The 23552-nt window shown below is 44.5% G+C and overlaps 1 protein-coding gene across 1 annotated transcript in view; it reads right to left on the reverse strand.

Annotated features, from left to right (window-relative positions):
• LOC124413116 (acetylcholine receptor subunit alpha-like 1) overlaps positions 1–19652 on the reverse strand; it is a 94473-nt gene extending 74821 nt beyond the window's left edge. Inside the window, 1 exon segment of the mRNA XM_046893488.1 lies at positions 19399–19652. Coding sequence (XP_046749444.1) covers positions 19399–19424 — 26 coding nt within the window. The 5' untranslated portion in view covers positions 19425–19652.
• Between the last annotated feature and the right edge of the window lie 3900 nt (positions 19653–23552).

The raw sequence follows: 23552 nt of genomic DNA on the forward strand, positions 1-23552 counted from the left end.
TTGGCGAGCCATCGCTTTACCCGCATTATTTGTCCGATCAATATTAACGGAATTAAACGCCACTTCAGCCGCGTAGCTTTGGCCTCCAGTCACCCGGTCAGACCTCGTTGTTAACCCAGAATCAGTTCGCAGCTATCAGGTGCCAGCTATACAGGATTACATCATCGATTGTCTCTGAATTTGATCAATAAACAGCTTATGCTCACCATAATTACGGGATCGTAGCATTAATCCCTTTACGCCTACTGTTTGCGAGGATTAACTTCACCGTCTGTATACCTGCCGACATAATGCCGACGAGCCGATGAAAGGCCTCTTCGCCTGGATACGCTAACAATAAGAGCTTCGAGAAACTTTCCCGACTTCGAGACGAGGCCGAGAATTTCATTCATCGCGCACGCGATAAGACTAAAAATCGGAGACTAAAACGGGGAGAATAAAAAAAATCTACGCGGTGTATCGAATGTACGAAAGTGCAGGGGTGAGGTAGCGATGGAAAGCAGGTAGAAACGAAAAAATGGAAACAATATATCCTTAAATTCTCAAGATTTCTTCATCGTTTCAACCGTCTTATATCCGAACATATCTCTCTAACGACACTTGTATTCTGACCAAGAATCTACCGTCCAGAAAAGTCATTCGTTACACTCTAGCTACAATATGAACGATTTTTTTCCCTTCCAGAAACTAATTACACCGTGAGCGAAAGCGTATACTTCTTCCATCTGTCAAAGTAAGCTCATGGCCATCCCCCCTTGGAGAGACGTGCTTGGGAAAAGGGTGCAGCCTAAAGGTAGTCAGTCGTCTCGGCTCGTGCGAGGACGAAAGGCAATGGCGGCTCGATGTGAGGTCCGAGACTGCACCCCAATTTTTTTTTCCCCCAGGGATTGCGAACGCGTGAAAAGAACCGGAGGGTCCGACGATCTCGCGCTTATTTCCCGGCGTTGAAACCGTTTCGGGTTCTGCCCAGGTCAGCTATGGGAACTTTCGCGTCGGGAGCAGCTGATTGTGAGAGAAAGAGATGTGGCCGGGGAAAAGGAAGCGGGAAGAAAAGAGCGTGGGCTGGTTTTAATTAAGTAAACGTAGGGAAGGAGCGAGTCAAGCTCTGCGCTTTCGGTCGTTAAGCTCACGCGGATGCCCGGAGCTCAGTCGAGTCAAGCTTCACTCTTTCATCCCCTCGCATGTTATTTCTTCCTGGACCGCCCTCGCAACTGATACAATGTTCCGAACAATCCGTTATACGCGTTACACCCGCTCTCTTTGTGTCGGCCACCGTGGCCTTTATACCTCTCTCTCTCTCTCTCTCTCTCTCAATTTATTCCCGTCTCTGATTCGCTTCGAGTAATTAACCCCGATCTCTTGTATCTACACGGCCACTAAACTCTGCTACGCCTAACTCTGGCGCCCCTGAATATATTTTCTCGGCACGGTTAAAGTGGTTTTCAACGATCGAACCGACGCAGTGTCACTTTTCGTCAAAAATACAGGTTAGTGTTGGAAACGGGGCTGGGAAAATAAGTTATGGTTGACGCTTCAAGTGTTTAGTAATATTTCGTTGCTCAAATGCAATTTGAGTCGAACATTTTCGTTTTCTAATTGGTTGGTCAGTCGAGCAAGTGTAACCGGTAACCAAATTTGCAGCAACCATCTTGGTTGCATTTCAATGCACAGGATGTGCACCGTCAACTTTTCTGTTTCATGAAATCAGCTTAATTGAAATATCAGTGAACACGAGCCATGACGTGGCACTGATTTCTCCGGCCAATTTTAACCCGATAAAATGATTTGATTAATTTTCGATCCCCTGTTGATGACAGGACAAGCTCCAAGTTTTTAAAGAGAATCAAACGTCGGGGGAGAGTGGGAAAGGATCCTCCCCTTCTGCCAGTGAAAGAGAAGGCTCGAAGACGACGTCTTGATATCGATCCTGGTGGCGGTTGTTTGAAGCGAGGTTCAAACGATTAAGGGTTGGCAGGGCTGGTGGCGTGGGGTTCAAACCTTCCCCAAATACCGAACGTCTGCCTCTGCCGCGTCTTTTGTAGCTCTTACCTCGTCAAAGATACCTCCTTGAGCACCAACACGCCAGGTAGGCGGGTATCGTTGCGTGCCCTTATACTTGCCCTTAGCCAACTGCCGCGAGCTAGTCTACCCGACAGTGCATGCTTACCTTCACGGGATTCCGCAAGGAGTTACCAATTCCTCTACACAAACTCTAGCGAAAATAAAACCTACCCCCCAACCCCCCTCCCTCCGCGCTTCTAGCCACTCAGCAACGCGGTTTTACTTGCCGCAGGGAGGAATTTGTCGACTGTTTAACCCTTTGAAGCCAATATACGCACCTTTGTTATTTTAATTTTTAGAGCATGATTTTTCAGTAAACTCAAATCTGTTTACCTGCTTTATGAACATCGACGAGATTCTTCGGTAATCAACAAGTGCAAAAAAGGTACCTTATTTTAAACATTGCGATGTAACTTTCATTATGGAATAGTGGTTGTTAGCATAATTGATTGTATTATAGGTCATAGACTTTGAATCACTTTTCTCGCACTTATCACGGAGTGATTCAAATTCCTGATTATTTTTCGATCAATTCAATTACATTTCGAGGATACCTATCATCAAGAGGTCTAGTGATCGGTGATTATATCAACACAAAAGACGGAAAGCTCAGCACCTTCAAAATGCCCTAAAACCTTTCAAACAAAAGTTGCACTTATATAATTCACGTCTTTCAATTTCACACCTAATTAAATCTGGACCCCAGATCTACGCCTTAGTCAATCAAATTGAACGATGGGCATGTTTCGAGGAAAAGTTGGTAATGGAATTGTGGCTTTCCAACAAGCAAACAATATAAAATTAATACCTTATTGGCGCCAGCTTGAAAAGTTAGCTCTGTAATTGTGTTTCCGTAGTTCGCTGACAACATAGTGAAGGGTACCTACTGAAATCAGTTCATTTCATCTCGAATTTCTCACGCAGTTATTGGCCAGGCGTCCATTCTTCTTCAATCTCTACTCACTTCAGTTATCGACGCAGTAACGTGCAGTTTATAAAAAGCTGCAAGTGTGACGAAAGTGGGAACATGAAGAACAACCTGGCGTACAAATTTATGAAAAGAATTGCGGCTGTCGGCAACGATTGTTAATTTTTCATCGTTTATTATCGAGAAAATTTCACGTATTGAAAGGTTTGCTGATGAAGTCAAACAAATTGGTGGTAGGTATAAAATACCTGGCACTAGATTGCCAGCAATCATTTTAATGTGATGCAATCCGGTAGCTATCCGTCCATTTATAGATAAAAAATAGAACTCAAATGCCTGCAATTTAAATCCCAGTATTCCACGATACCCTCAACCCTCCGCGAACGCTCTAATTGCCATTCGATAATTGGTCACTGAATGCGGATCGATCGAATTAAAAAATGACAACGATCTTCGGATGGTTAATTGTGTTTTTCGCCTCATTAGTCGTTGATACTTAAGTGCCTGATTTGTCAGGGGGGATATAAATTCATGAGAAATGTTAAAAGCACTTTCAACTTTTTCTTCGAGTCGTTTACCGATCGCCGGATCAATTTAACCAAAGTTTTATCCTACTGCTTGGGTTGGGTGTAGGTAGGCATAGCTGGATTCTGATTTGTTGAGAAATGTCTTTTCCCCGAACGACTGGAACCCTCTTGAGGAAGCTGAGGGCGGATGATTTGATGGATATAGGCCTGCGTGAGTCTCGTATCTATATACATACGTACACACGTACACTCTAGGAACTTAAACGATCGTACATAGCCGTGTGCGAACTCGATGCAAAAAAAATACGGCCAAGATCAAAAGCCAACCGTAGCTTGCAGACGCTCAAACCTTAATCATAAGCGTGCCAAGATCCGGTATATCGCTGCGGTGAAGCTTGGTCACTCGATGTTTCGTCGTGAATCCGTGGAGCTTGCAAGCTCTTTCACCTTCGGAGGGGTGCCAGGCGGAAGCCAGGATGTAGGTTAGCTGCATAATGTAGAGTCGTTGTGCGCTCAGATCTCCCCGTACACTTTGTGTCCAAGCTCGTCCGGGCTTTGTGCTGTTTAGTGGGGAAGCGCCTTTTCTAATATTCACGAGCCGAGTAGCTTCGTACGTTGCCTACACTGTGCACAGTCAGTCGTACCAACTCCCGACTGAGTTAGAAAACTGATAAGTGGCGTGAGGACGCCTATGCGTCAAAACAGGAAGTAAGGATGGTATTCTTCTAAAGACGTAATTTTTTTCGTCAGATTTTGGAAAAGCCGCACGTTTTATTTCCTTTCCGCACTTGGGTGAAAAAGTTTATCCTTCTCATTGGCGGTAAACGTGTTTGTTGTAGGTATATTGGTATACCTAGTGTGAAATTGAGTTTCCTGCTCGCTCTTGTCAAAGTTATTGAAGAATCGAGGGAAGCTCCTCCCTTCCCGGTTATTGCCGGGGACTCTTTTTACCGCCTAGTATGCCTGCAACTGACGACGCAATAAAAATTGGAATTATTTAACGCGAGTGCGGCGAGAACGCAGGACGCGGGGAGGTTTCGAGTATAAAAAGAAGAGCGGCAAGCTCCGGGGATGAAAGCTGTTTGGCTACAGTCCAACTTTTTCATTGGCTCGCCCCGACACCCTTGATTTATTTTTATTTGTCAGGACGGATAGCTGTTACGCCAAGATGCCAATTGGGAAAGGTTATCGACGATAGAGATGCGCCAAGCCAGTTGAGTCTGGTTTGCTTGCTCGTTTCTTTCCACCGATTTTTTTTATTCTTTATTTTAGCTTTTTTCTTCATTCTGAAAGAAAAGTTTGACAAACTTTCGCATTTAATTCTTTTACCGAAAAACACCGAAACGACTACGTGAGAGAGTTAAATCCAGTACGTATATATCTGTGCATTCAGAATCGGCCGTACAGTCTCTATATTTACTTCACCTGTTTTATCTTCGAACAATTCGATAATCACGAGCCAAGACGATTTTCGTGAATCTGTGTAATACAATTATACTCAGCCTTGACAACCGATGTACCTATAGAAGATATATATACAGACAGAAGCCTGAAGTCTGAAGCGGGGAAGAAATTCAGCATCCAAGTGGACCGCGTGTTTGAAGACCAAACATCCGGCGGGTCTGCAAAGGCGGGATTCTCGAGTTGATTTAAAATATATACCTTTACGTTTGTACGTACAGTAGAGGTCGCTGTCAGACCCTTGTCTTTTCAAGGAACCTTCCGAAGCCTGGTTTGCCCCACGGTGGTTAGCGTTCAATCGGAGTCCAGTTAAATTGCCCGACGAAGCCGAGCTGCAGGGGTGAGAAAATCCGCGGATAGCTCCGGGGGCAAAGCTCGGGGATCGTACGAGGTGATTAGCTGGCCCGATTACTTTTTATTAAATTCAATCAATTTAAAGGCTCACCCTGAATTATCGCGAGATATCGACGTGGCACTCCGGCGATAGTCGCAGCTTTGAGACACTGCACAGACGAATTCCATCGCATCTGCACCGCAATCCGGACGGATTCTCGTGATCAAGTTACCTCCAGCTTCCGCCAAACCAATAACCGGATGGAAATGATAATTTCCTCCGCGACCCGATTCAATTTGTATCGTTTTCCCAGCCGGCAATACTCGCCGAACCCAATCCCGCATCGAAGCTGAACGACCGAAGGGTGGATTACGAACATCCATCGGATAGCGACGTGCGAGCCTGAAGCAACCATCTTCTGTCGCTTCGAGTCTTTCTCGAAATCACGCAACGTTGATCTTGATTAATTTCGACGAAAATAAGTCTTCAGATTCGCCGCTGGAACGGCGATGGTTTAGGTAAGCTTAGCGCTTTCAATCTTCGCAATAGCACGTAATACATGGTTCTAACGTTACTGCAGAGTCCAAGACTTTCGAAAACGGTAGCGACGATTCTTCAGTGAATAAATCGTGAAAAATAGAGGGAAACGAAGTGATTTTGGGGGTATTTCAAGATACGTATCTAAGCGGTGAATATGAGTGTATATGTGCAGTCTTTAATTGCGCGCTATCAGCATCTCCTTACAATGCTGACGTACGTGTCTTTCGTTCTCTGCGTTCTCCGCAGTCTGCGTTTTATTTTTCAACCGTAGGCGAAGATATACTCCGAAGGAAGAATCGTAAAAACTGGCAAACCGTATCGCGGAACGCGCAATGGAGAACTGTAAACCTTAACACCCTGCAATTACGACGGTAATAAAAAGAAGTCACTGGTATGATTTCGGTGGTGGAGAAACTCTTCCAAGGATGATCTCAGACCGTTTAATGACTTTCGTATAGGAAATGACATTCAAAGACCGCACCGTCAGCCTACCGTCAATCTCGGCAAGAAATGAAGGGATGATATCTTCGCGTTTTCATTACTTCCGTTTCCTTCACGGGCAAGTCACGGGTTACTCATTTTAATTGTCCTTGAATTCCAACATGGAAAGAAAGTAGCAAAACACGCCGCATCTTCGTCTACACAGGCATTCCTGTAATGTCAAAGTGCAGACTTTGCCATTCGGCAGATTCAAGATGACGAAAGATGGTCAGAGCGAGTCAGATCCACTTTATCGATCCAGGTTTAAATAATTTTTTTGTAAACTTGTTTTACAACTTAACACCCTGCGCAGGGTGTGAAGAAACGAGTTACACGGCTACGTCAGAATCTCTTCTTCCCGACATCACCTCGAGCACTCACTCACCAAACTAAATATAAAGTGCAATTATTGGCGTTGAACCGTAACCCAGTTTTACGAAAGAGGGTTAGCTGCACACCGATGTGCGAGATCCCGTCTCTGTGTAACCCATACAGCCCTCTGCACAGCCAGTATTGGAACCGAAGGTGTCGGCGTACCTTCGGCAAGGAAATACGGTAAGCTAATCTGTCAGCTTCAGGGAAACACGCTTAGCGCTGGTACATAGCCTCTATAGTGTACAAGCCATATCTAAGATACAGGTCTTCGCTTGGACTGTATACATATGTACAAGGGTGGTGGCGCAGGGTGGGAAGAGTACCGAGGCTGAAGCGCCTTGTCGCATCGCGGTTTATCTTAAGCTTTCCAGACGTTCTATAACTGTCTATAAAACCCGAGGATCGAAGATGCCATACGTTTCATGGTCTTTTTTCTTTCTTAACGTCATTTTCCTTCTGCATGCAGTGACTTTTCTCCTTATTTTTATCTACTTATTATTCTTATTTACCTCAAAACTGCAGACCTGACTATTCGGTCATCGAAAACCTGTCAAACGGAATCTATGCTCGCATATTTTTTAAGGACTGATCTGTCCTGACAAAATTTATCACTGTACAGTCGTAATAAGTCTTTTTTGACTGGATGACTTGCGACTTTGTATCGTATCGCGGGACGTCAGACCTTTTACAGCTCGATGAAGTGGAAGAAAGAACACGGTGTCAAATCGGTTTTGAACTTTTTATTTTTAGGGATGAAAATTATATCGCCTTGATACTGCTGATCTTACTCAAAATGGTTGCGTGTCATGGAATAATCTCGGACTCTTTTATGAACAGATTTCAAAGGAAAAACTGTGAGGGGGAATTTGGCTTTTAATCACACTCGCAATAAGCTCAATGAAATTTGGGGACTGATTCGAAGGCGAAATGTATCTCCTGTTAAATGTCAACCCCAGCATCCTTCGCAATTATAACCCCTGTTTCACTTCTCAGGATTCCACGTATCTCGCCGTCAATAACTAAAATATTGTTGATTTATTAATTCGCTTTTGCTTTTGAGCTGGTTGCATGATGCAATTCGTTGACACGCTTCATTCCCGCCATTTCGTAGTTAAAATACACTTGGGAAAATTGACACCCTCTTACGGAAATCAGCGTGACTGAGAATTCATTCGAGAAGTAATAATTATTCGGATGCGTCAGTTCAATTTTTAAGCAACCAAAAATATTACACGTTTCGGTGGAAGTAACACCGACAATTTTGACAAAACACGAAAGTGGTTTTCGCCAAGTTTATAAATATTTTGCGATGCCTCGAGTCTTGGGAGGCTGTCAGGTCCAGAGCACACCGTGATTTGACACATACCATTATGCCTGGGTCCTGAGAGTTTACTTATGCATAGGTATATATTCACATTGCCAGGGGACACGACAAAATTGCAACTTCGAGCGGTGGCGTATTCGAAGAAAGACTAAAATTGTTTTTTTTTTATCTAATCACGAGATGTAAAGTATACAACCCAGATGCAATTCTGTCCGTTTATGTAAAAATTTAGAAACTGCAAATATAACTCTAAATTTGATCGAGTTAAGGTAAAAAAAATTGAATATGTTAAAACCATAAAATAATTCATCCACGCAAAAAGAACAAAACCGTTGTAAAGTTTTGCACGGAATATGCAGTGCAGACCGAAAGTCTCCTGCAGCGTAGTTCTTGAGCTCAGGTTGAAAAAAAGTTACGTCATTAAACTTTTAAGATATTTCATTCTGAACTGCCGTTGTTACAGCTGTTACCGGTGTAAGGATATGTCGAACATAAATACTCTTCTAGACGTCCCGGCTGCCTAAGCGCCAACTTTTATCACAAAATAGTCATCGATTTATCCAACTTTTAGCGTGATCATAAAACTGCAAGTCGCTTTAACGTGTGTTTCAGACATTACGGAAATGGGCAGCGGAAACACCTAGAATCTATTCTACTTCTGCACTGACAAATTTTTATTTCATAAAATGATTTGCAAATCTGATTTCGAACTCTCGTTCAATTCTAAATCAAACGGAATCGATTGACAGTATTTCTATTCTACCAACAGTTGACGGTACATTATTTCACAATTTCTGGATAGTTGGGTGACTTGGTGAACAACTTTATCGTACGTTGTACGAAAACTTCTTCCGATGAGAAGAAAGACGACGAGTGTCTGGAGCTGAGAGCACTGCGTAAGTTTGCAGTATCGAAATTTCAGCGTCATTGTTACCGGTTTAGAAATCTGCGAGTGGCGTTGAGTGAAATTGCTCAAGCCCTTAGAGTAGCTGAGCGCCATCCCCACGTCACTATACGTTAGAAACTGGATACTCCGGATAAAATACAAGGATAGGTAAGGGGTTGGTTAGCGGAGAAACAGGCTTGTCAAGTGTTCGATTAACGCTCTTGATATATCACTGACGAGAACACCAACCGACATCCGTTAAACGCTTGTCAATATATTTTACCAGATTCGACGATGCGTGTCCTACATTTCACCCCGAAAATTTTTGGTCCGATCGTCCAATTTTTGAAAATCTATGGTTTTATCTGACTTTATTTCGTCCAGGAATTGATTTTAATGCCAACCGTTTCTGTTTCTTTACCCAAAAACGTATCGCGATTAGTTGGAACCAGAGTAGCTTGGCATTGTAATTACTGTTATCGGTTGCTTGTAATTAACGAATTCAATCAACCTTCTGGAATTTTTATATTGCAATGACAATTCCTAGCTGTCATTTGTAGCTTGAGGGTAATTGGATGTCGTTGTAACGACGCGACGTGGCGGCATTGGGTGTCAAAATTTCTGCCGCGCGCTGTCACGCTTCGCTAGCGTCATTCCGGTAATTCGCATACCTCACTTTATTCAAAATCACGGAGGTTTCTCAGCCCCGTTACTGAAGCTATTCGCAATTCGAAGTTTCGAGGATTTTCAGTGAAAATTTTGAAGCTATATACATATACCATATACCTTATTCGCATACTCCCGAAAGTTTTCAAATTATTCGAAACGAGGAAAATTTAAACAGAGAAAACATTTACAAGAAAATTGGGACTCGTCATATACCGAGTATTTTTCCGTAGAGGCGGTTGAGATATGAAAAAAAAAAAAAAAAAAAAAAAAACATTTATCTCGATCTCGGAATGAAAATAGCAAGCTACAATTGCTCCCATGAAAATTCGAATGTAATAATAAAAAAATTTGTCCCATTCAACGTAGCGAAAAATTGCGACAAATCACTCTGAGATCCCAGATATGACGAAACTCGTCCTCCCTTGCAGGAAAAAAAATTGAGAGAACCAAGGGAATATAAATAAATTGATACTTTTTCGTCAATATATATCTATACAAAGCTTTTTGTTGAATATTACAATACCCGTGCATCTCAAGTGCGTCGAGAGTACTCGTAGCATCTTTAAAAAATCAGAGAACTCTGTACTCTAAAATCGCGGGGGTTGCTAAGCATTTCGCGAATCGAAAAAATAAGGAAGTGGAAAGTAATGTTTTTATTTCAACTGCTTGTACAGATTCAAGCAGAAACAAACCCCGAGCATAATAATTTCGAGATGAACAACGTGCGTATCAGGAGTTGGTCAAGAAGTTTATGTAGAAACCGAAATAGCCTGAGACCGGCTGAGTGAGGCGATAAATAATTCCATGCCTGATCGTCTCGATGGGATTCGAAGGACGCCGTTTGTGGTTAAACTGCACACGAGGTCGGAGGATAAACGCCAAAGGGACTGCTGGTCCATCGGTAATTAAACTTAGGATTCAGATCCATCCTTGAGACGACGATGATTGAAAGGGGATTATAAAATGGCCGCATTTTATCCGTGCGATTTTTGCAGTCACGATGTACACCGATGTACAGAGAAACGGAAGTAACTCATTTACCACTGAGAAAATGTTCGGAAAACTAACAGTTCCCTGAGAGAAGATCCCCCAGAGGCCGTGAATTACGAATTTCAAACTTATTCCGCTTTCAAGACTACCGTGTTCCTGACAAGTTGAACAATGAAATCTCAAAGTGCCTGGATAACGCCGTACCCTATCGCGGAAGAAACAGAAGCATCTTTGAGAACGGTGCCTACAGTAATTTCAATTCTACCCTTGCGCGAATCGGAATCGATATTAATGGTCAAGTGAAATTAATCCTGACGAGCCGCAGCGGCCGTCCTGCAAGGATCGAACGGAAGCATAAGTCAAGCGGAAGACTCGCTTCTTCAAAAACTCTTAAACAACGGATGTCGAATCCGAGGTGCTGATCAGGGGACATTCAGCCGTCATAGGTTGACTGAAACGCTTCTACGAGCGGGAAACCCTATGGGTAGTGAGGGGGGTGGTGACCACAATGGGGGATTGTAATTTGCAGGCCAAGGGTTGGGAAAACTGAACCGCTGGAGGAGGAGGTCTGTCTGCGACCTTCCGGGGGTGACGGCTCGGCACGACGCCGTGACGCTGCCAACGCACACGAGATTGTCCTCGGATTGGGAGAGGGAAAGGTGGGATTTTCCGGGCTCAGAGTGTCTTTTGTTCGACCTCAAAACTCATCTCCAGAGCCTGCAGAGACGACCAAATTTACATTGATACTTCCCATCTCCGCGCCGTTTCCTGAGGGGTGGTTATTCCCCTATATCCATGTATCCAGTCCACACCCTGTGGCGGACGGGGAGTGCGGGGGGTGATCAGGGCCGCGGGATCCTGGCTCTTGGCGCCCGAAACCAAGGGGCGGTTCGCAGAACGCACTCCTCCCGTTATTACGGGGGTTGGTTCAGTGATTAAACTCTCACCGAGCAGCGGTTGAGGGTGGGGACTGCCTTCTCCCTCTCTCAGAGAGAGAGAGAGAGAACAGCTCGAAAAAGATGAACGGGGTAAAAGCTGGGGCAGCCAAGAAGTGGGGGCGGTAAAGCTCGGCTGTGTAGGTAGCTAGCTGGCCTACGCGAATATTAATATTCATTGCGCACTTTAGGGGTGGTTCATAATCTTCCATCTGATCCCATTAATGGCGTAATGGCGGGGTGGGTTTCAGTAATAAAGGCCAAAAGAAACATTGGTCTCTGTGCAACCCAGAGGGTGTTTACGCGTCGTCTAAGCGCTTCAAGGACAGTGCACTGATTTACCAATATTCCTTGGACACACTGACGAAAGAAATCTGCAATGGGATTTCGGATAATGATTCCGAAGGATTCCGGAGTCAATGGCTGACGGAATACTCCTCGGCACAAACAGACGTGATCAAGCCTTCGAGCCTGACGTCGAGAAGGACAATGGCCTTTCCCAAGTAACGTTAGAACGCAAAATTCTGGACAATTGATGTCACGTTTCAAGTTCCTGGGGAAAAAAGTCTCCAACGAATTCGGTGACTTTTCCGTTCTTGGATTATCTCGCGAAAGGGCGAAGCAGAGGTACATACCTACCCGTTTAGGCGAGAATCCTTTCAATGGAATTAAAAAAGAAAAGTAAACGAATCCGACTCGCTCGTTCGCTCACCAATTCAAGTCCGTCGTCGCCGTGACATCAAAGATCAAAGTATGCGAGTGCAAACTGCACCAACGGTGACAGTGTTTTCGTGTTATCATGTACTGACGGCTGCTATTCGGCCGCAGGGAGAAACTCATTAAAACCAATGTTCAACCTGGAAGGGTTGGCAAACAGTGTTTCAAATGGAATGAATAAAACAGAAGCCAAATTAACCGGTCAGGCGTAACACATGGCCAGTCAAACATTCGTTATAAATCAAGAAACTAGGTGAAAGTTAATTTTTCCACGCTTCCTGAGTGTAGGTATATAGCTAGGCTGTTAAACTTTTAAATTGCTTTTCTAAACGTTCAAGATTTATGGCTCGTCAACTTCTACCGCAGGTATAAAAAACGATTTGCGTTTAAAGTATCGGGACTGTTGAGCTTTTACTCACAGCGCGTGTGTGTAATATATCTCTACCGCAGCAATCTGAATGATTAATGATTTCCAACTCTATTATTATTACTATTATACCCGCCAACTCACATTAGCTCGGTTAGGCGTACCTAATTCAAGACTCCAGTCGATGCAAATCTACACGGTACAAGGACTCCGTGTGTTCCAGACCATTCTTTCACCCATGAAGATGGCTAGGCAGAAGCACACTGGCCTTTTCGGTAATCTCGTTCAAAAAGTCTGACCCTTTTAAAAACTCAGTGAGATTTTTTTCTCGCTGTGTAAAAACGGAGGAAACTGACTGCGAATTTAATGACACTCCATTGAGTGTCATAGCGCCAAGTCCTGGATGAATTATGGTGACTCGAAAGTGTTTCCTACTTGGAAAGGACCCTCGCGCCAAATTGCCTCTTCTCGCCGCAGGACGCGGCCACCACTGCCACCAGGCTTAACTCGAAACACCACTGGCAATAACTTCGTCTCATATACACTATAATATATTATTATAATTTACAATAAATCGTGAAATATACATTTTATCCAGTATAGATTGCACCCGTATCAACTCCTTTGGTTTGACCCGTCCTCCGAATATTTTTAACGAGCAATTACAGCCCGGGTCGAGTGATTGAAATGGTGTATACGCTCATTCGTCGTCGCAGTTCATCGCGTATATCTTTTGAACAAAGTGTGTCGGAGAGCAATAATTTCATGTTAGGTATACAAAGCAGCCGAAATTCTGTTCTCGCATCGATATCAAGTTGGAGGGGGGAGAGGAGAGGATTCTTATAATGCCTTCGCCTCTCCAATCAATCCTCAAATACCAGTTGAAATACGGTCCTTACCGCATAATATTATTGAATATGTACTGATTTATTACATGTAGATGAAAATTAGCGATTGAATTGTTACCTATATAATGAATTATAGAATTACGCGCCCTTACTGGTTTCACTTCACTTTTACGAATTTTCATAGCTCTTGCGCAATAATTCTACCGTTACAGCATAGATCTCAAGAAACGTTTCAACTCCGGATGTAAGATTAATTGGAGGACGGTTCAGGTTGCGGCCGTGAATACAGTATTGGTGACCCAGTTGAACCGCCTTGCGTTTTGGCACGAGCTGTACGTTTCCGGGCTCGGAAGCGTCGGAGCATAGTTTTGATTGGGGTTGCCGTTTGAATCCGTTCGTAAACGTGCCCATACCTCTGGCGCAATGCGGTTTGGATCCTCTGGCGAAATAAAGTGTTGCCGGGGCTCGTATTGAAGGGCGGGAAATTCCGTGATCAGGGGAAATCGCGTCATCAATTTGAGAGGGACGCACTTTCGTCCGGGGAATACGTTGAGTTTCGAAGCTCACGTTCTTTCGTTCTCTATCTCACTACTATGGAGCTGGAAATACTCTGAAAAAAAACTGCAGAAACTTACTCCACCGCCAGGCATGCTCTGATGCAAACTACTGTGTTTGCTATCTCGACATTCAGGGACTTTTTCCGAAGATGAAAGCGTCGGGCTGCATTACGCTAGGACGGCTATAAAACTACACGCGTATGTCGTATCGAAGCTGGAACGACATGCATGGCACCTGGTGTTGCTCCGGTTGGTCCGATAACAGCTTGCATGGAGTCGAGATGAGCGACGTATGTCGACACGATCCGGGCAATGAGAAGAGGGTACGTCACGTTACGTGCATCGCTTATCGATCCCGTGCACCAGACAATTAAATTTCAACAGAAATTAATAATCGTTGGTATCAATGAAATTGCGACACGGGCAGCACGTGTTTAATAACGTTGAAAAGGACGGAGACTACGACTAACAGGAAAATTCCACCGCGCGCTCTGTGTTTCATTTTCAATTATACAACTCGAGACTTGTTGACTCTGAATATACACAGCGGCGCGTTCAACCCGCAGGGTATAAAGTGTAACCGGATCACTAAGGGTGAATTGTATTGTGCCGTACACGAATAGACTATTCAGCATTTTACTTGAACCTTGGCTTTGAGGTTCTGAAACGAAATCCGAGAGGCTGCTTGATTTTAGGACCGAAATACTTGGAGACAACGAACGCAACTGTGGATCAAGGAAGTCACTTTGCTCCTTTTCGGTATTTATACTTGATGAATAAGTCGCATCGCGAGTATATCGAATAATGCGGAAAATTTATAGATAACGGAAAAATGAAACGCTTATCTAGGAAAGCAGAAGTCAGCGCCGCTGCAGATTGCACTGCAACATTGCATGGAAAATTCTACCCTCGCGAATTTGCCAACGTCAGATTCCCAACACCCGCGCTGCAACTACCGCGCCTATACGCATCGTTATCCAGTCTCAATTTATAAAACGTCCTCTATTCACGTGCGGAGAGATTTTCTTAGCCTTTCGAACATCAGCTTTTTTGCTCTCGAAATCTCACCGAGAACCAAAAGACTGCCCTTCGTATTGTCGTAGATGTACGACTCGTTACGCATCTAATATAGCAAGTGATGTCGATGAATAATTAGAATCAGAAGAATACTGTAAAATTCCTGTAATGGGAAAAAAAAAAAAAAAAAAAATGTACAAGCTGCAAATATTTTGCCAATAACGTGAAACATGGAGGAGAACGATTATGATGATTTATTAATTACAAGTCGTTCCAAAGTCGATCGTCCCGTTCAGTTTCACAGTTATGAACTTTTTTTCTCGTTCATTCGACCGAAGGAATAATCATTTGCTGAATTTATAATTTATCGTCTCAATATCGTCTCGCATAATTTTCCAAGAACTAATGTTCTCGTTATGTCTGCTTGAGCATGTCATTCGGTGAGAAAATGTTCCTGTCTATTTAACGAGCCAAAGAACGGTAAAGTTTGACAATTCTAGTCTTGAGATTCTACTCTTGAGATCGGGAGGCCGCTTGCGCAAGGCTATAGATACATATTACATACCCTTCGAAACTCGAACGCGTGACGTAACGACGTGTTTCCGTAACGGAACGCTTCTGGCTCCAGCCGACGTTTTCATTTTTATTTCACTCGATGCTTCGGAACTTCCTACGCTTCGAGGTCCCACCCTTTAACGTTTCTGTTTGCCACGCCACCACCCCACCAATTCTAGGGACGCATTCTATTATTTAAGCTCGTTTGGTCCAATTGCTACGCGCCAGGCAGGCGACACCCGGACAGAAAGTTCACCGTCATAAAACCGACAATAGAAACCCCTTGTCAGAAGATAATAGGAAATCATTTTCAACCTACTTTTCAGTATCGACCTATATTCGATTCCCCTTCCAGGTCGAAAAAAAATGTTCACAGAATTTTTATACGTGGAAACTTCAGCCTGAGCAAATAATTCTATCATAAAACTTCTACGTTGGTATTGCCAAGGTTTCCGGGCCTTGGAGAAACGTAAAAAATACAGACTGTACTAAAAATCAATTTTTGATATTAGTAACGATTGAATTGCGATTTTGATAGTGCTCCCATGAGGTCACGTAATTATAAACGAGGGGACAAACATATGATTGACAATTATTTGATTTTGAACTTTCGTTTGAAAGGATGAAACGACTTTTATTGTCTGGTGAAATATTTCATTATCACGTGAGTAGGTGCAGATCACGCTCTGCAAATGGATTAAGAATAAATCAAATCATGTGCGAATTATGAATTATTGATGTTTCCAGAGACGAGACTGACTCTGTACGGTGCAGAAATGCATGAATATTCAAAAACATATATACCACAACAACATCTGCAGCGAATTGCGAATGGATGAACAAACGGGTATATTACACAGGGAAGACGATGAACCCTCCTGTCAGACGCATCATGTTAATACCGCGAGAATTGGGGTCAGTCAAAGATCAAAAGCACAAAGGCGACGGTCTACCCCAGTTGACATCGGCACTTGACCAACCCTTTCTACTCATCAGCAAGCTCCCGATAATTAGCTTGTCTAACCTACGTTCCTGTCATTAACGTTCATGGTTCAACGTCATGGTACGGGCAGTTCCCTACGCTTAGTAGACGGGGCAAGAAATTAAACAAGTTCTAACCATAAAGGAGAGTTTATCAGATGTGGAACTATAGTTTGGCCAACAGCACTAAATCCAAGACTTTTTGCGAGGGTCCGAGATACCGATGAACAAGACGAGTTTAACACAGTTTCGTCGGAGCTAGGAAACGCGATACTGAAGCTTGCAGCTGCAGATTGGTCCTGACGAATGCTCGGATGAAATTTTGTCGAATACATTTACCTTCATACATAAATCCGTCTCCGAGCGTTTTACTCTCGCTCGTATAATCAACCGGATCAGTCGTTAAACAGAGACGTCAATTTGATGTCCCAAGTCATAGAACAAACAAAGGAAACATAACCATAATAAATAAAAGTCTTATACAGAATTGGGACGAGTTAACTTCGCGCTGTTTTCAGCTCTACGGAAATTCTCAACTTCTGATCGTAAATGCATAGAGGAAATGATTGTTTATCCAGGAAAAGTTCCCCCAACTTTCATTAACGGGCTCAGAACTCATCGACTTTAACAGCTTGCATACGAGCTATCTTTTTCACCGTTGAGAATAATTATTCAACATTTGATTACCAGGGGGGAGGGAGGGAGGGGGGAGACTGAAAAGGTGGTTTTAAAAATAACTGAGGTAACTAGATAGAAGAACCTCATTAAATGTACTCTATCGATTGAAATGCAGATGTCCAACTCTCGCGAGCTTCCTTTGGGACACGTTACATCAAGTGTCATAATCAGGGTGTATTCTGACGTTCAGCATCCCGAAGAGTGATCACACAAACCCGTTGGTCGTGTGCGACTGGTTTAATTTGCGTCAAGCTGAAGCTCGTATTTTTAACGAAGGATATTCAACGGCCCCTGCCTCGGCTGAATGCAAAACGGGTGACTGCGCATTCACCACCCACCTTTCTTGCTATTTTGCATCCACTATATCCCTGCAGCCGCGATAACAACCACGGTGCCGCACCTCTGCGCATTTCCGTGACACCTACACAATCGCCGGGTTCTCGGGGTCAGCGAACTTTGTTTACAAACAATGCAGCGGCAGTTTGTTCGCCCCGGAACAATCGCCTGCACCTGCGCCCTAACGGCCTCTCGGTTCGTCTCTTCGAGTAGGGAACGTGTCACGTTTCTACTTCGAATGAGAATAATACGAATGACAGAAATTAATTCAAGGCTCAGTGGCTGGAAGAGGGGTGAAATTCTTTCGCTTCTTTTCAGACCAAAGAATTCTAAGCAGTCAATATTTTTACACCTACAAAAAATGCTGCCATAGAGTAGGGAGAAGGCTTTAACGCCCTCACTGGTTCCTTTTTAAGTTTCTTACAACTCTGCCGAATCCAGCCCCAGCCTCCGGCCCATTTTTCCACTTGTTCGTATCTCTCCCCTCCGGCTCAACCGCAACTGCGCCAAAGAAATGAACATGCTCCCTTGTTTTACCCTGAGGGTCCAATTAAAAGCTTCTTCGATACTCTCAAGTACAGATAGAAGATAAAGGAGATTCATTTCCCTCTTTCCCGGTGTGATCGATCTGATTCAACAGCCCGGATTTTGGGCTTGGCTTGGCCACTGTACGAGACTCTCGACAAATTCCCATGGTAGAAAAGTGCTTTACGATGAGAGGTGAAAAGACAAAACGAAGAGGTCGCGCGCCCACGTTCGACCGTGAAAGGGTCAAATGAGAAGATAATCAAGTCTGAGTCCCTGCAACCGATGACAAACATCGCATTCTGAGTGACTTACGTTTAGCCTCTCGCCTGCACCCCGCAAACTTTCAATTGATGAAGGACTCCCCCCTTCCACCCGAAGAATCGATCAACTGACTCGGCAGCCTGGGTTTGACAGTTTATTGTAGAACGTGGATCCTTCATCGGGGTTGGACATGTTTTAGTATCATTGCGGGATGCAAATAGATGACAAAAATAAACAAAATTCAATTGGAGGTTGAAATGAAACGGCTTTCATTTGACGCTTGATTAGCTACGCAGGCTCGAGGTCTCTTTGGCTCGAGAGAGACTCGATATGTTTTTCACAAAGAATGAATTACTTTAGTGGCAAAATAAGGTCGTCGGTAACTAGATGCAAAGGTTGAGGCTGTTTAGCTAGGATATACAGTAAGTAATGCGGAAAAGGGCGCTTGCAGGATCTTTTGTGCTCACAGAAGCTAGATAACAGAATCGTTTTAAAGGAACAATTTCTCTCCACCATGGACCTGCAAAGTAGAGGGACCTTCTTGCCCGTTAAACGAGACACAATGGTCATAATCTCCATTATCCTTCGGTGAACATTCCTCAGTCACCACGACCAGTGATGTCATATTGTTGTTTCTGGGAACGCGTATTGTAGCCGAATCAAATGCGTCTTGTGATCATTAAAATTATTACTTATTAATTTCACTGTAACATTGAACGACTAAGTTCACGTGTTGTGGTTTGAATACACGAGGAGAGGGTAGGTCAACAACGAAGACTGCGGAACGGTTGACTCAGCATCGAACAAAGGGATGAGGGTGACAATGACAGGACAGAGAGATTCCTCGTCGACTAGAATACCCTGAGCAATAGCTGCACGGTAGCACTGCATTACCCTTCGGTCTCTCGCATCGGAAGCCAAGTTTTAAAAGCCGGAGTGATTCCTCGAGGGGAACGCAAACTGGGGGAAAAACGCAGAGAGAGAGAAAGAGAGAAGAAAAAAAAGCTCGCGTTAAATAAGAGAGAGACAGGACTTCTACTTACGGTGTGTCCCCGACGGGTGGGCACATTGCCCGCGGGCGTCGAGGAATTGCCAGTGGTGAGCTACCGAACCCCCGGAGTCCTTTGGGGTGGGCACGGTTTCGTGCTCCTCGCCAAGGTAATATTAGCAGTTCGCAGCCCTCTCCTCCAATGACCACACATCCCTACGACTTTGTTTCCCCTGTAACCTCGTCGTCCTCGCTCTCCTTCTGCACTGTCCTCCACGCCCTCCACCACCCCCGCCACCGCCCAGCCACACTTTCAGGGTAAAAATACCACCACGGCGCCCGGAAGCCCCAGCACTAAACTGTTTGCTACCACAGCGTGTACTGCGGCACCCTCGAATCGACGCGTATCTTAGGCATGGTGCACTGCCGATCACTGTCTATCGTTGACGATCACCTGATTTTTAAATTGCGATCGCTTGCTATCTCGTCCAAGTTCCGGATTCCAGAGTTCACTTTTTCCCGGAAAATATTCGAACAAGATTATCCAAACTATATATATTCAAAACCGCACCGCACTCGAGTACTCGGCTCACGTCCCGAATATCCGTAATCGAGATTTTTCTTCTCGAAATTCTTGTAATTCGAGAACCTCGAACGATGATATGCTCGTCTATTGTCACCCCTGATGCGCAGGCACACTTCACCTGGGTTACAACCCGGTTAGGAAAACAATCAACACTACTACGCGGCAACGGTGAGACGGTTTCCGATCGCGCACACAGAAGTCACAACGGATAACCGATAACCTCCGGCACAAAATGATCACTTAACGCTGCTGACCCGGACAGCGGTTGCCACGAATTTTAAGATTTATTTCGCGAAGGTTAGCGACGTGTCTTCCGGTTCTCAGCTATCTCTCGATAAAAATACTCATAATCAGTCAAAGTTTCGACGGCGACGGAAACACTGCACCAGCCTTTCCCTTGGACGGCGCGAAATACGGACACTCCCAACACATCCACGCACGTTCGGTCAGCCTTCCGTTTTTCACGCCTTTAACATGAACGGAGAAGTCAGGGGAGGGGGATTAGCGCTGGATAAGCGAATTAACGAACGCGGAAAAGGCGAAACAACGACCAAACGACCAAACGACCAAACCACCAGCCACCTTGGCACTAGCGCTCCACGGCTCCAGCGCTCCAGCATCCCCGCCTGAACGTAGACGCAGCCCCGCCGCACAACCACCCTGCGCCCTGGGAGCCAATACCAAACCATGTGGAAGCCCCGACGCGAGACGTCGCGACGGCTCACGACGAGTCACGACCCCGTCCGAGCACGCCCGAGCCTCCCTCCCAACCCCAGTCGATACTGACAAGGGTGGTGCGAGGTCGGCTCGTCAGAGGGTGCTGAACAGGGTCGCCAGAATGCCGCTGCTGCTGCGGCTGCTGATGGTGCTGCTGCTTCCGACGCGACGCTGATGCCGTGCCCTTGTCGGCGTTGCTGTTGCTGTTGCTGCTGCTGCTGCTGCTGCTGCTTTGGCTGTCGCTGCCGCTATATCCTGGGGGTCTGGGGGTGGAGAAGTTCGTCCATTCCCTGGAGACTCGGGCGTTTCTCCGCTGCTCCCTCCCTCCTACGCATGAACAGAGATATAGGAATTTGCCCGAAAATCGTTCCTCTCGAGACTAGAACAGGCCAATTTATCACGAATCCATACAGATATTCATACTTCGCATATATAGTCCCTCCGAGTGGATCAGAAATTACGCTGGTTAGGCTTAGTTTCAACTTTGTTTTGCTGCTTCCGTCCTACACCGCGATAGCTGTCATCTCTTAGTTCTTTTTTTTCACCATCTATTCAGCCGAAAACTTGTTAAACTTCAGCAATTAACCATGTTACCTAATTATGTGTCGTGGAGATAAGGTCTGCTGTTATTTAGACCTGTTTTATTTCACTTATATTTTCACGAGATTGTATAATCAAGTACGGCACTCGTGGTCAACTCCTTGATACTTTCAACAAACGGCTCGTGAGTTTCATTCTCAATTACTTCATCAGCAAATTAGTTTCAATCAACTTAACTTGGGAACAAAGAAGCGAGTGTCTGAGGGCTTTTGTTTTATTACCGATCGTTCGGCCTCGCTTATTATCATTATCAGTGAAAGCTAACCACACAGGTAAAGAAGTTCGGCTTGCCAAGGAAAAAGGTGGGCAAAAAAGACTCGAGAAAACTACGCTGAAAGTTTGAGACAATATTGAATTTCGCAGACACTGTACTCACAGACTATAGCCCACTTGATATTCTAAGAATAATCAAATCAACTTTACTGGATCACTGGATCAAACGCTCTGCTACGCAACTTTCGAACTTTTATTGCAACGATTGTTCTTTTCACCTGGTGTCGCATGTCGCCTGAATTGACAAACAGAAACAGTTGCGACTGTAGGCGTATAACATCGTATGAAACGCGTTGAAATTTTAGTAGACAACATTGAAATGGAAGTCAACTTGTGAATTTCCGCGAATGTAGGTTGTATATATTACATACATGAAGAAGACGGACGCCCAAGGGGTGGGCCGAGGTACTTCTCTCCCGTCTTTCCTTCAGTGTCGGAGAGAAAAAAAGCTCCACACATTATTCAACGGATCACAAGAAAAGTCATAACTACGCCAGGCACTCGACCGCAAAGACATGGCATACGTGTTAAGGATTTTTACGGATTACGAGGAGGAGAAAAAAAGGAGAAAAGAAACTCCGTCCACCAATGCCAGAAGCATCCTCAACCGTCCTGAGTCTTTACGATTCTACTGTATATATTTCATGCAGGTACGGTGTTACAATGCAAACACAATTTTTCTACACAAGTCTCAATGTGTGGACAAATAAATTTTCCAGGAAGATAGCTATCGCAGAACCACAAACATTTCGCGAGCTAGATTTTCCGCCATTGCGGTTCAAGATCCAAGTTATTAGGGTTACTTTAACGGGAAGGCTGAACACTTACGGTACCCAGAACAAGCTTTGCAAACAGACCTCTGCCTCTTATCGGATAGCAGGACCTCGCAACGCATCCGATACTCTGGCTTTGGGAACGTAAGACTACCGTGGCCACGGGCGTGGTTCCATTGATCTAGATCTCAACAGTATCCTTGATTCATATAGCTAGGGGGAAAAGATTTGTAATCCGATTTTCGGCCGAACTTCCCTTCCTCTACGACGAACTAACTGCGTTACCAAAAGTCAAGCGCGAGATATATCCAAGCTCCAATACGAGTTCGAAAGAGGAAAAGAAACTTGGCATCAAATGAAGTTTGGTGTAACTTGAAATTTTTGGAATTCATAAAACTGCAAGAAATTGTTTTTTTAATACTTGTACCTTAGCAAAGTGAATGTCTACTTGTTGCTGTGGTTTCACTTTTTCGCGACAAGTGTGTAATAATTCAAGTGGCCATTGAGTTAACAATTACTATAACCGTCCGGAAAATAAGCGTACATTTTATAGAACGCTCAACTTCCTAGTTTTAATTACAACAAGAGAAATGAAATCCCTCCATTAAATTTCCCCCGATTTCCCGGAATATACCCTTTCTCTGAACAGTATCCTTCAAGCGATGTATTCGTACTACGAATAAATCAGTTCTGGATCATTTACAAGCAATGCTTAGAAATATTTCAACGATCTTGAACCGTGAATATCAGAGTTTCAGAAATCCCAAGGGTAGAAGCGTGTCGAAGTTTACGCAAGGAAATTCTATCCATTCCCTGAACTATAATAGTTTGTTTCTGAGGTAATAATGCTCCAGCTCAGTTGAATGCGGATGAAAAACGAGGCACTATTACAGAGAGATGCAACGAAGATAGGTATGAAGATGAAATTCCGCGGCTGAGTTAAGGCCAAGATACGTTGCTGCGGTTGAAGTTGAGGTTGAAGAATATCCGGAGTTAAACGGAACAGAAGTGAGGTCAGCGAATCCGGACTACCGCACCGTGGCTGCAGGAAGAGGAGGTTTGGTTTTCGGGTTCGAGTGGATGCAGTGGATAAATAGAGGGATTAAAGAGGGCCGCAATCGTGGATGCAAATGCGGCGCTGTGTTCCGCCATGCGTAGGCCCTCCACCCCTTCTTCATCCCCTTCTCTCCTCATCACTCCATCCGTCTCCCTCTCCACCGGCAGCAGTCGCAAACCACGGTGAACCCGCTGCTTACGATC

The sequence above is a fragment of the Diprion similis genome, chromosome 12 (genome assembly GCF_021155765.1).
Source record: "Diprion similis isolate iyDipSimi1 chromosome 12, iyDipSimi1.1, whole genome shotgun sequence".
Classification (NCBI taxonomy): domain Eukaryota; kingdom Metazoa; phylum Arthropoda; class Insecta; order Hymenoptera; family Diprionidae; genus Diprion; species Diprion similis.